At 26.0% G+C, this 13,408-nt stretch overlaps 1 protein-coding gene across 3 annotated transcripts in view; it reads left to right on the top strand.

Moving 5' to 3' along the window:
* Positions 1-13,408, top strand: part of LOC132930723 (transmembrane channel-like protein) — a 62,849-nt gene that overhangs the window by 43,765 nt on the left and 5,676 nt on the right. For all 3 annotated transcript variants that reach the window (XM_060996750.1, XM_060996749.1, XM_060996751.1), the window contains exons 12-13: positions 6,157-6,756; positions 12,543-12,756. In XM_060996750.1, coding sequence (XP_060852733.1) covers positions 6,157-6,756; positions 12,543-12,756 — 814 coding nt within the window. The remainder of the gene's footprint in view (positions 1-6,156; positions 6,757-12,542; positions 12,757-13,408) is intronic.

Below are 13,408 nucleotides of genomic sequence, written 5' to 3'. Positions count from 1 at the left end.
ATGCATATATTATAATATTTTAATTGAAAGCTTGCAAATATTCATAGGCTAGTGGTAAGTACATATAATTAAACAAAATGTTACTTTTATTTTCAATAATACATTCTTAGTTTACACTATCTATATCTTATGATGATTGAAAGTTGATTATATTGTCTTAATAACTGCGATAAAAGAAAAAAATACATAATACAAATATAGTTAAATACATTAAAAAAAAATCACCTTAGATTCTGTAAGATTGGTCTGTTAATTCAAGTTTAAGAAAAATTAGTTTTTACGGGAAACATCTTTCACGGAAATTAGATTTGACTTTTTGCATTTCAAATTAGTTTTTATTTGTTTCGCCTGTCTTGTCACAAGCATATTGTGGTTTACGTTTATTTCTTAAGTTATTTTCTTGTTATAGGTACAGTTGGTTGCACAATTCCATTAATATTTTATTTATACACAGTTTTTGTTTCTAATGTTTCTATTCTTAATTTTTTTACGTTTTTTAAGCCAATAGTCAAGAGTTTGTGTTGACCTTAATTTTTTTGACGTTTTATAATAAATTAATATTTTTTAAATCTCAGTATTATAGGTTTATACTCATTTTAATTATCTAATCTTAACAAAAATAATTAACTAAAAAAACTCTGATATCATAATTATTAATAATTATTATTTATCAAAATTACTTAATTTAAATGTAAAAGTAATAAAGCGTATTATTAATATTTATTATTCGTGCTAAGATAGCCTCATTTATTAATCCCTTTTTGTTTAAAATGTGATAAATCACCATTCTAGTACTTTTTTAGTAATTAAATTTCTTTTGATCTGAGATATTTTGAGCTGTCACCATATTATGTTACATACGAATGTAATCTATAATAACAATAATAATATTACATTACAAATTTCGATTTATATTAAACAATTTTACTGGATGGGGTGTATTTATCATAGTTTATAGACTTACAGTAGTCGCGTTTATTTGATTTCGGAATGTGAATAAAGACTAATGTCCGTCAATGTGTTTACGCTGAGTAAATACATATGACTATTTACAAGTTATTATAGTCTATGTACCTAGATATTTCATCGTGTTGTAATTTATTTTACGTTGCATGTTGTGTTATGCCACGAAGAACAATAACAATTTATTTTTAACAATATATTACACGGTAGTAAAACTTTTAGTACTCAATAATCGTCTATTGATGTTGAATTGGCGATCGTTTTTTATATATATTTGTTGTTTTTTATTTCGACGAAGTGAAAAAAATTAATGCAATTATATAGTAAAATTATTAATAAAGATAAAAATAAAATAATGATCCAATTTATTATTAACAAAATAAATGAAAACAGAAGGTTGTATACATTTTTTATATACCTATATCGATACCTATTATTTATAAAATGTAGTATCTGTTATAAAACATAAGTATTAATAATAATAATAACGAGACAGCTGTAGAACACAAATTTAGATTTATAATAGTGAATTTTAATAAGATTAACTATTAACTTTACTGTCATTAAAGAAGCCATTAACAATATGATCTTCATAATATTAATTGCTCTGAAAGTTATTTGAATAATTATTGTAGTTGAAGTTATAATAATGTTTGGTATGGATATGGGACACTTAACGTATAGTTTATTTAACTACAACTAAATCGTAAAATTGGATATCTATAAAGTTTAAACGAAGTATTAAATAGCTATATTTACGTCAAATCGATATGACGATATTGTGTACTTGTATTCAGAACTGCTATTTGATAATACATATTAAAAGGATGATTTTCAAAATATAAAAGTACCTAGTAAGTGAAGTGTATTGTATTTTAAAAATATAATATATATATTATATATTATATTATATAATAGTTTGGATATGTCATATTATGTGCTATTCGTATACTTTCAAAAAAATTTTTCTAAGTTAAATAAAATTATTATGTATAATTTTTATTAGAAAAATAAAATATGCCAGTATAAATCTAATTTTATAAAATTGAAATGATTCTGATTTAAAATATAAAAAAATTCCTAAATATATAGAATAATTTAATTCTTAAAATTTTGTGTTTCTATAAAATAAGCAACAGGAAACCACTTTTACTAAATTTAATTATTTTAATTCCAATTTTCAAGTATGAATGTTTCATTGCTATTTTATTTATAAGTTGAGTGTACAACTAAAAATTGTTAATACTAAGTATGTTGTACGAATAATCCTAAAATAACTTAAGATTAATAATAACATAATATTATGTGAAATTATAAAAAATATTATGATTATGTACTGATTAAAATAAATTGGATAAATAACATTGAGAAACGAAGAGATACCATATCACAGAAGAATTAATAGATTTTTTAAACTTAAAATCACGGGTAAATTTACGAGGTCGGTTAAAATAAAGTTTCAGATAAGCTATACGCTTACCGCTCATATAACACGTGACCTGGGTGGGACAAAACGACACCAGATAGTGAAATGACGAAACCTTAACGTTTGGACATATATCCGCAGGATTTATAGTTTCTAAACAAAATATCGTGCATTCCAATGGTTTATATTTTTGAAACGAGTGAAATACATACTGAGATAAAAATAATAATAATACTAAATTCCGCTACCGAGTGATATATCATATTATAAATAATGTAGGTACATATTATCATATATAATATATTAGATAAACTGATTATAATAATTGTATATATTATGTGTGCGTAATTTAAATCTTTAATGTGTATCATTTTTCGAGTTTACGTGCAATATAATAAACATTTTTTTTTTCTTTATATAAAAACCACATTTATTATTGTAATAATTGTATTAATTTATCGTTAAGTACATATAAAAATTACAAATATACGCTTATTAAATAAAAACAGATTATTGTATACTTTCATTGAATACATTGAATACCACATAATCACCATAATCAACTGAGCTTTTTGTTATACTCAATACACAATAGAATCCATATAGGTCACAAGTTGAGTGATAAGATAGATCATAAATGGAAAATAAAATATAACTTGGCCGCCTATTATTATGTCACTGGACATATAACAAGCGACTGTCCCTAATCCATGCTTTCAAAGAAACAATAAAATAAACCTACGATATCATAGACAAAGTAAGATTAATTAGATCAAAGAAATAGTTTTAAAACTTTGAAATTAACAACCAAGCTTTACTTAAACACTCCACTACTCGAGTTACCACTTATTAAGCTGTTGACCATTGACCATTATTTCAATTGTGTTACAATAATACGTTGTTACATTTAAATTGTATACGCGGATACTGATTGCGTTTACGATTATAATGATATCGTACTCAGTGCCGGTCAAACGGGGATTGAGGGAGATAGATCCTCCCATGACTTTTTTTCTTTAATATTTATAAAAATTAAATTTAAGTATATTGTACTATAATGTTAATGTATTAAATTTTGTTTTATTTTTTTCTCGAAACAACGCCTATGAGCGCATATTATTATTATCTAAATTCTAGACTCACTCTAGGAACGAGGCTGTTATTATTACTAATATTTAGTTGCTTATATAAAATTACAGGAATTACCACGCTTGATGTTCGTGTATATTCAGTAATAATTAAAACATTAACAACAATATTAACAACTCCTCACTTGTTATGTAAATAAAGTACTAATTTACCTTAATTTAAAAAAAAATGATGCATAAGTGCATAACCAAAAATTATATTTTAATGATTAAGTAGTGTATATTAATATATCAGCCACATCCCCCTAGACAAAATCATTTGACCGCCACTGATTGTATTCCATTTTAATCTAAAAATGTATGATCACCAGTTTAATTTTAAATATATTTTTATTTTCACGTGGTTTTATTTAACAAACTATACATACTTAATTAAAATTAAAATGTATTTCAAAATTCAGGGGTTGGAGGAACTATACCGGGATAGTGTTATAACTTTATAAGTTAAAATATTTTCTTTATTACAAATTACATTTTTTCGAAACCTTACGGGGAATTCGACAAATGATTTCTAGGTTTTTAGTATACACTACCTCTATTCAATATTTATTCCAAAAGGTTTTACACGATGGGCCTTTCTATTACCTAAAAAAGTGTCACCAAAGAATAAAACACATCAGATTTTGATCCAAATAGATTTCTAGTTCCACTCAGAATCTTAAATGTTCAATGTGTATTTTCTCCGTATCAGTCGATTTTCAATAAGACAACTTTTATTGGGTTGACTTGGGCACAAATTCAGTATAAATATTTAACATGCACATGCTTTGGGTCGGTATCAAACATATATGTTTCTTTTTTATTTAAACATCGGTTGAAGGTAGTAGAGTATTTCAATTTTAATAAACACGAATTGCATAAGCATGATAAAAACCATATACGTAAAGTGTTACGTCACAAAACCAATTGTCACACGAAAACCTATAAAAAAAAGTAGCAATTGAAAACCTTTTTAATAATTTATCTTAATAAAAACATTGTTATATTGAAAGAAATCTATTTTCATCAACAGTTGTTCAAGGATAGATGGAAATTCCGTGGACTATTAAATAGTTAATAATATATAATTTATATACACTACATATAATGTCATGTAAATTAACTTTTATAGATCTAACTTTTAAAAATGATGATATTTTAGTGTAAACAGACCTGAAATTATGAACATCTGAATAAATAGAGTATTTAATTGAATTCGTCCACCATAAATCAAATAAACGCTCACCGAAGTTTCGACATTCATTCTCTTTAATTGTTTTCTTGTTGGTCGTTCATTGACTTAGGTATATTGACATACTGTTGATTTCGATTCGACATATTCCAAATACATGAATGCATTTTTATACATATACGTTTTCTTCAGTTCAACGATATATTATAGTTTTCAGAGACATTTTATAAGTGTATACACTAGGTATATAATAAATAATAAATATATTTATTTGCGTACAATCATAATTTTATATTAATTTTGTGTCATTTTATAGAGAAATATAACCATTACGGAATGGCTGGTTGTATAAATATATATAAATACTCTTATGCTCGCAATATTTTTTTAAATTTTTTTTCATGTACGTCGTTTATAAAGGTTATATTCGATGAGAACATTTTTTTTTATATAACGTACGAGTGTCCATACACGTGTCAAGTATGTGCGTGTGTAAAAAGCAAAAAACAAAAGCGTGTTCGTTATGCATTATATCAATATATAATATGTATAAAGGATGAAACATAACAAAAAGTATGAACGTATACGAATTTATATAAATATTATTTATTACGTGATAAAAAGTGACGCGGGTATACATAATTATTATTGTGCTTATAAAAAAATAATCCGTTCTGATATCCGATGTGATAAACTAATTTTATTTCTCAAAAGTATTTAATGTGAAAACTTAAATTCTCTGTACACATTATTATAGTAATGTAGAAAGATTATTAAAAATTCAATAATTTTATATTTAATAACTCAGGTTTTATTTGAGTTTAATCATAGCTATAACTATAACCAAATATATTTTATACACTTAAAAAACAACTTTTTTTAATATATTTGAATAATTTTGTTTAAATATTTGTATTTAACAAGTATATCCTCAAGTGTCAAATTATAATCTAAAATCCACGATGTTGATGTAGAAAATAATGCGCATATTTTTATTTCACTGTGGGTCGAGCAACCTGGAAAGGATTATTTGAGCACCCGGGTCAAAAGAAAGTAATAAAAGTAATAATTTGACTATATCCGACTTTTATTTACAACACCATGATGTGAATCTTAAAATAACTATAGGTATAATAATATTTATTCAGCTCAAATTGATACCTTTGCTTTTTTTGGTTTGGATTACTAACACCAGTCATCATAGTTAATGGTTTTAATTTAATATTTTTGGTTTATTTTCTATTTATCAATATTAATTTATATAATATATTTAGGTAACGATTTCAATATTGAACATAGAATATAGATTTTAATTTTAATCACATAATCACATGCCAGTTTTTTAACTGTTTTAGTTTGTGTTTAAACTGGTTCAAGTCCTGTAGGAGTGATTTAAACCAACAAATGCCAAGGATTTTAAAATAGCTGTTTGCAATTGTTTGTGTAAGGTGTCGACAATCATTTCAACGATATTCGTGGACTTTGCACGTGCAGTGTTTGTGCGGTACATGAACCGGTGCTGGTGCTGGAACTTAGAGAAGAGGTTCCCACAATACGGTGATTTCAAGATCGCCGAGAACATATTGCATCTGGTCAACAACCAGGGAATGGTGTGGATGGGCATGTTCTTTTCTCCCGGGTTGCCCATCATAAACGTGGTAAAATTGATGATCATGATGTACGTGCGGTCGTGGGCGGTGCTCACGTGCAACGTACCTCACGACGTCGTGTTTCGGGCCAGCCGGAGCAACAATTTCTACCTGGGACTGCTACTCACCATGTTGTTTTTGTGCGTGTTACCGGTCGGTTACGCCATCGTGTGGATTGAACCATCGTGGCACTGTGGACCATTCTCGCAGTACAAAAAAATATATCACATCTTCACTAACTCCATCAAGAAAACTGTACCTAACCCACTAGTGCATCGGATACTTGACTATATAGCATCACCCGCCATCGTAATACCATTGCTGTTGCTCCTCATCCTCATAATTTATTACTTGGCATCGCTCACATCATCACTCCGAGAAGCCAATAACGACTTGAAAGTAAGTGAACGTTCTCGGCCTGTGTCCTATATGGTGGTCTTGAATTTAAGCTAAAATAATATTTCAAAAACAATATTATAAAAACACTAATATGTTATATCACAAAAATAACTGTAATGTAATGTGGCGTAAACAGGAATATTAAAATTAAAACTTTTAACAACAAAGTGATCAAGTTAAGTTATTAAGTAAAGTAATTAGTCTTAAAATTGATATTGGAGTATTCAATATTGTGCCAAAAGTCCAAAACATAAAATGATATTATTTTCCATACTATTTTTCAACCAAGTTCGAAAAAATATTATGCAGCTCAAAAATGTTTTTAGCAATAATGTAGGTCAATTACGGATCCAGAAGTGATTTATTATTATTTTTAGAGGATGGGCCTATTTTTTTCAATTTGTAAAGCTACTAACATTTTAAATGTAATATTGTGGAAATGCTATGTTTTCCCACAAAATAAATTCCATTTAAAGTTTAATTGATCAATATCCATAATTTTAACAATACCACATTATACATACTAATATTGATTGTATTGGTAATTATTATTATTTATTAATTACTGCTACTTTCAAAAACTCTTGAATTTTTAATAAAATATATATTTATTTTATAAACTTTCCATAAAAAATACTACATATTATTTTGTTTTGAAACTCGGTCCAAGTGGATAATTTCTCCCTCATATTATATATTATATTTACGTATGCATAGTATATTTATTTACAATAAATTTTAAATAACGTTATTATAATTTATAATTAACATTAAACTGCAGAAATTATAATGTTTAAATGACGAATTATTCTTACATAGGGGCATAGGGCTACAAGGTTATATACGATAGGTACCTAACAATATTATATGCATCTTACCTGTATGTGGGTGCCACACGATATACCCTGCTTTTACCTATCTAATTCCGTACATTTTCATAATACAAATAAATAAATGGTAGATGGTATTTTGCGCCAATTTTATTACCTGTAATTTGCGCCACGAATAGGTATATTTAAGTACGTATGTATAATTTGCGCCTAAATATAAAAATATAACATGTATTTTGTGCCACATATACAAATTAATTTTGGTATTTTGCGCCACGACAGAAAACCAAATGGAATATTTAATTTGCGCCACACTTCAACTTTAATTGCAGTTGGAATTTACCAGCAGATAATTTATAATTATAATATGACTGATTTTTATATGTTTTATTACTAAACGAAAATTTACTTATTTTAATATACATGGAATTTGTTTTACTTATATACATTTTTATTATAATATTAGTGGCGCTAATTACAATTTTAATAAGGTGTACAATGGCGCAAATTACAATTTTACTAGGTACACGATGGCCCAGATTACATAATACCTTTTTATTTAGTTTTATTTGGCACAAATTACAAACTTAAAAAGTCGCGCAAATTACCAAAATAAATTTTTAGGCGTAGCGTAAATGGCTTATATATATATATTTTATTTTATTTTTTGGCGCAAATTACATACGCCCAAATAAATTAATACAAAAAGTATGCCAATAATAATACACTAATACATAAAAGACTCGTCCCGTTAGAATACGTACTCGTGGATAACGATGCGAAAATAGTTTGATTGATAATTGAATGATACGATGAACTAGGAAAAAAACTGTCGATGACTATGTTTTTCTAGAATTTTTTCAGATTTTTCTAAGTTTTCAAGTCATTTGTGCTAGATAACACTTAACACACATGTGCAATTTATGTTAATTCTATATAATCAATGATAGAATCATTGAAAATTGGAAAAAATATCGAACGAAAAGAAAACGATTAACGGCTATCGTTTAAATTTCATTAAAACTGACCTACAACGAAAAATATTACGTTCGTGAGTATATATTATCACATAACAATATGAACCGTGGTTGACGAATTGAAGCGCTCCCGTCTTCGATGTGGCCGACTTTATATTGTGACCACCGTTCATATTCTTTTACCTGATTTTAAAGTAGGTAACAGTGATACTTTTCATTGAATAGTCTTATTGGGAATTTGTAGCTATCAACTGTGTTTTCCGTGTTTTCCACATTATCAGATTCTCAACAATTCTCGATAAACACCGTTTTTGAGTGAGTAATTTTAAGAGTACTGTGCAGTGAGACAGTATTAGCAAAACTAGTCTTGCGAGTAAACATATGTTTTATTTGTGAGCTTCGTAACTTTGAGTTCAACCAAACGTACAATCCGTTATTCGAAAATAACAAGGACGGTGCATAAAGTAGAAGCACATTATCATCTAGGTATTTATTTATTTATTACAGGTCGTTCTGGGTGGGATGTATCTATGACTGCTATTGATAAAATTGGTTGTATTTACATAGAAATAGATATCTTAAAGTTCTGAATAAGATAACCTTTTTAACAAATAGGTCATTAAATATCGTAAAAAATATATTAAATATATACGTATTTAATTTTCTAAACTTCAATGTTTAAATTTATTAAAAAAATTCAAAATGGAATTATTTGAATAAATGTATAATTAATGTGTAAAAAATGGTTTTCTACTCTGTAGTATTTGTTTTAAACACAAAGAACAGCGACGTAAGAGAAATACTGACATGGGAAGGCATCTATTTGGGTGGTTCTATTCTATTATATAATTTAAGTAAAATTCATTTAAAAATTGACATTTCTCGAAAATAATAAGTAAAAACAGCACTTTGGATCAAAATTTTCGATATGCTATTATATGCTAGAATGATATTTGGATGGAAAATTAAGTTTTTATTGAAACTTAATAGTTTTGAATATCCATGTAAGAATTATTTTAATATGCAATCAAGATTCAAAAGAATGTTATCACTTGTGTTTTGAAGCACAAAATTAATTCTAAGCTAATTGCTTAGACTTGATTAGACATGTATAATAATAAGTTTGTCTTGCGGAAAGTTTACTGTATTATTGTACGACACAGTTGTTATTAATTAAAACAGAAATCTATACAGACGATCAAAATGTATTGTTAAATTTATACAATTGTATACACACAACTACTGTGCATTTAAACGACCGTGAATAATAAAGGATACAGAATGAAAAAAATAAATCGATTTTATCCTTACTATTCTCAAATCACACCATGATAGTAATATATAGTATGAATAGGATTAAAGTGGGAACATTTTGAATGAATAAACATTACAAACTTAATAAAAATGAATGGTTATTACAATATAAATTTGATCATTTAAACTATATTATTCTAAATAATGAATATAAATATTTAGGTAATAGGTATAACTGAATCATTGACGTTAAAACTTAAACCATCCGAAATTTACATTTCTATTTTGCTCTAATTTAATATGTGTTTAAATGATGCTCAAATGTTAAAATTTAAAATCATTTAGTGATAATATTACTTTATAACATATTGAATTTATTATCGTTCGTATTCGTATTCCAATTTTTTACTAAAATTGGCCTTTTTGTTTATCATCAATATAACAATAATATAATAAGTTTCTATTTTATACCACAATGAAGTTTAGATTTTTTACTTTGATAACACCATATAAAACATAATAACATAGTATAGAGAATGCATTGGTTATCTTTATATTATTTTATCAAAAAAAAAAATTGCATCTAAAATACTAAAGCTGTAATTTTAGTACAGTTTAAATCGATTTTATTAGGTGGGTAAAAGTAATAATGTATAAGTCAAAAAACATAAGTTAATCAAAAGCCAAAAGGTTAGGTAATACCAATTCTTAACAATACATATTATATTATACATTACTATGTAAGACGCAAGAACGTTATGACTTTTCGAATACAAAGAATTATTCATTTTAACAATGTTGCAATAATTATAAGACAGATATAAATGAATACAATTAATATATATATAAACTCTAACTAAAAATTTCCATGGCGAAAACATTTGTATTGTTTTTGTGTAAAGAATAAATTTAAATTTAAAATGAAAAACAAAACTGTTCCAAGTAATGAAAAACAAGATAAATTGTATAACGTAAATATATAATATAGAAAGCAAATAGATTAATTTATTTTTGATTAAAAACATTTTTATAAAATTTAAAAATGTTATCTGCTTATATTTATTAAATCTATTATATATTTATAAACAATAATAAAATGTATAGGAAAAAATTTTAAAAAGGGGGATAGTAGGTAGGTAATTAATCTGCTATACAGTATACATTATCATAATGTGTACTACGTCGTCATTGATGAGAAAAGTCACTGTAATAATATATGTTTTAAATTAGATAAATAATTGTATACAAATAACAATTCTGAGTGAATATTGGTCAATCAGTCTTTATCACTAAATATTGGTACCTATAAAATGATTTAATTTTATTTAAAGTAATACAGCAGGGTAAATTAATTTTTGCTGAAAAGATTGTATTTGAAAATGTCATTGTGTATAAAATTTAACGATACACGTCAAAAGTTTTAAATAATCGTGAATTATATTTTTAAATTACAAAAAAATATACTGAAATCGTTATTCTATGTTTGAAAATGTAATGAAGTTTTAATTTGAATTTAAAATATCTATAAAAGAAAAATTGTAAATATTTTTTCTAAAATTGTTTGGTTATAGTTTGAACTAATTATTAAAAACCTTTTATTAATTTTTCAATCTTTTAATAAAAAAAATTGATATATTTTATATTAGTATTTAATATAATACATACATTTTTTTAAGAATTTTTTTATTGTAATAAAGTTTTACCAAAATCTAAAAACTGAAATTTCTTATGATATAAATTGTAAGTATATAAATATTACTATTATATTTTCAGAAAGGTTGATTTTGGCAGAAAACGGAAACGCCCCGTTTTCCAGTCATTATTCATTACCGGTATAACGTACGACAAACCGTTTTCGCTTACATATTTTATGACCTCTTGTAATTACCTATATTCTTGATAAAGAAATCTAAATATTATCTTGTAATATACTAATATAGGTGAGATTGATTTGAAATTTAAGTCATCGCTTTTAACGAATATTCTAAATGTAAATTGCTTATCAATACATTTGGAAAACAACACATAGTAAAGCTCTATAAATAATAATAATAAAATTAAAAATAAATTTAAACAAGGCTTCTACTATCTAAATGAACAAACAAAGTCACATAATTCCATAAATTCCCTATCAGTATTTTAAATTATATCATCATACATAAATATTACCTTCATTTTTGGAATAAAAAATATTATGTATAATATAATTAAACATTTAAATCACAGTTAATAATAATCAAAAACATATAAGGTAATTTATTATACATATTAATTTAATTAAAAAATATATCATAAAATACAATACCAATTTATACAATGTATATTATTATAATCATCAAAATGAATTATTATAAATGGCTATTCTCGTTAGCCTTAGTTGCAACTTTATTGCAAGTATAACTGTAAGACTAACATTTAAACGTCAAACATGTTACAGGAACGCTCGGAATCTTATTTAAGCACCAAAATAAGCGAATCTGTGAAATCGTATATTATGTTACCACCCAACACGTAGCTAGGATTTATTATTTTTTTTAGGAGGGGGGTGATTAATTTTGATTTTGATTTGTTTACATGATTGATATACAAAACTTTTTAATTTTTAAAAATTTCGGTAGGTGGGGGGTCTAAGCCCCGTGAACCCCTGGATACGTACCTGGCTTACCATCACCCATAATGATAATAATAGTAATTATTATAATTATTGTTTCTATGATTTTTGCAGACGCAACTAAGACGTGAGCGAACCGAAGAACGACGAAAAATGTTTCAGTTAGTAAACAGGAAGAAACACGGTAGTGGCGTTGATGACGATGACGAAGATGATTACACGTGCATGGATACGACGTTGGCCAAGTGGAGACATATAATGCCAGACAGCAAAACGCAGACAGACGTTCCGAGCTCCGTGTTTGAAATAGCCGAGAAAAAGCTCACAGGTTAGATCACAGAAAATAAAATTAAATAATACTTACATCTAGGAAATATAATATAGGGATGCTAATTTTATAAGCTATACCAAGTTGGCCATTTTTATTAATCAAACTGTTTAAAAAATATATTTTAAAACATTTCTTTTTACTGTTCCAGTGTCACTATAGTTATATTTACTTATCTAGACATAATATATGGCAGTTTACCAATGCTCTTTTTAACATTTTTGTTGGGTTCTCTTTATTTTTACTTAAACTGATTACATAATAAATAATTAAAAAACAAATATTACAAAAATTACTTAATTTGGAATACGACGAGTTTTGAAAAAATCAACTTTTTCCGGTTTTCGAGTATAACTTCCAATTTAAGAAAGGGAGTGATAATTTTTTTAAAGATTTTCAAATGCAATGAGCATGGTATTAAACTGTATTTGCTCGATATCTACATAGGTATAAAAAATGTGAACAAAGATCAAAGTACGGTAATAACTTATCATAATAATACTTACACTATCTATTCTGGTATCAATCAAACTAAATGGTTTTCAAGAACAATATAATAACTGTTATTATAAAAATTATTATAATTATACAAATATGTAAATGTATTACTTACATGGATACATAAGGGTTATGATCATTGATATTGCGCACT

Source organism: Rhopalosiphum padi, chromosome 4, assembly GCF_020882245.1.
Source record: "Rhopalosiphum padi isolate XX-2018 chromosome 4, ASM2088224v1, whole genome shotgun sequence".
NCBI lineage: Eukaryota > Metazoa > Arthropoda > Insecta > Hemiptera > Aphididae > Rhopalosiphum > Rhopalosiphum padi.
This window is presented reverse-complemented; position numbering and strand designations above follow the sequence as displayed.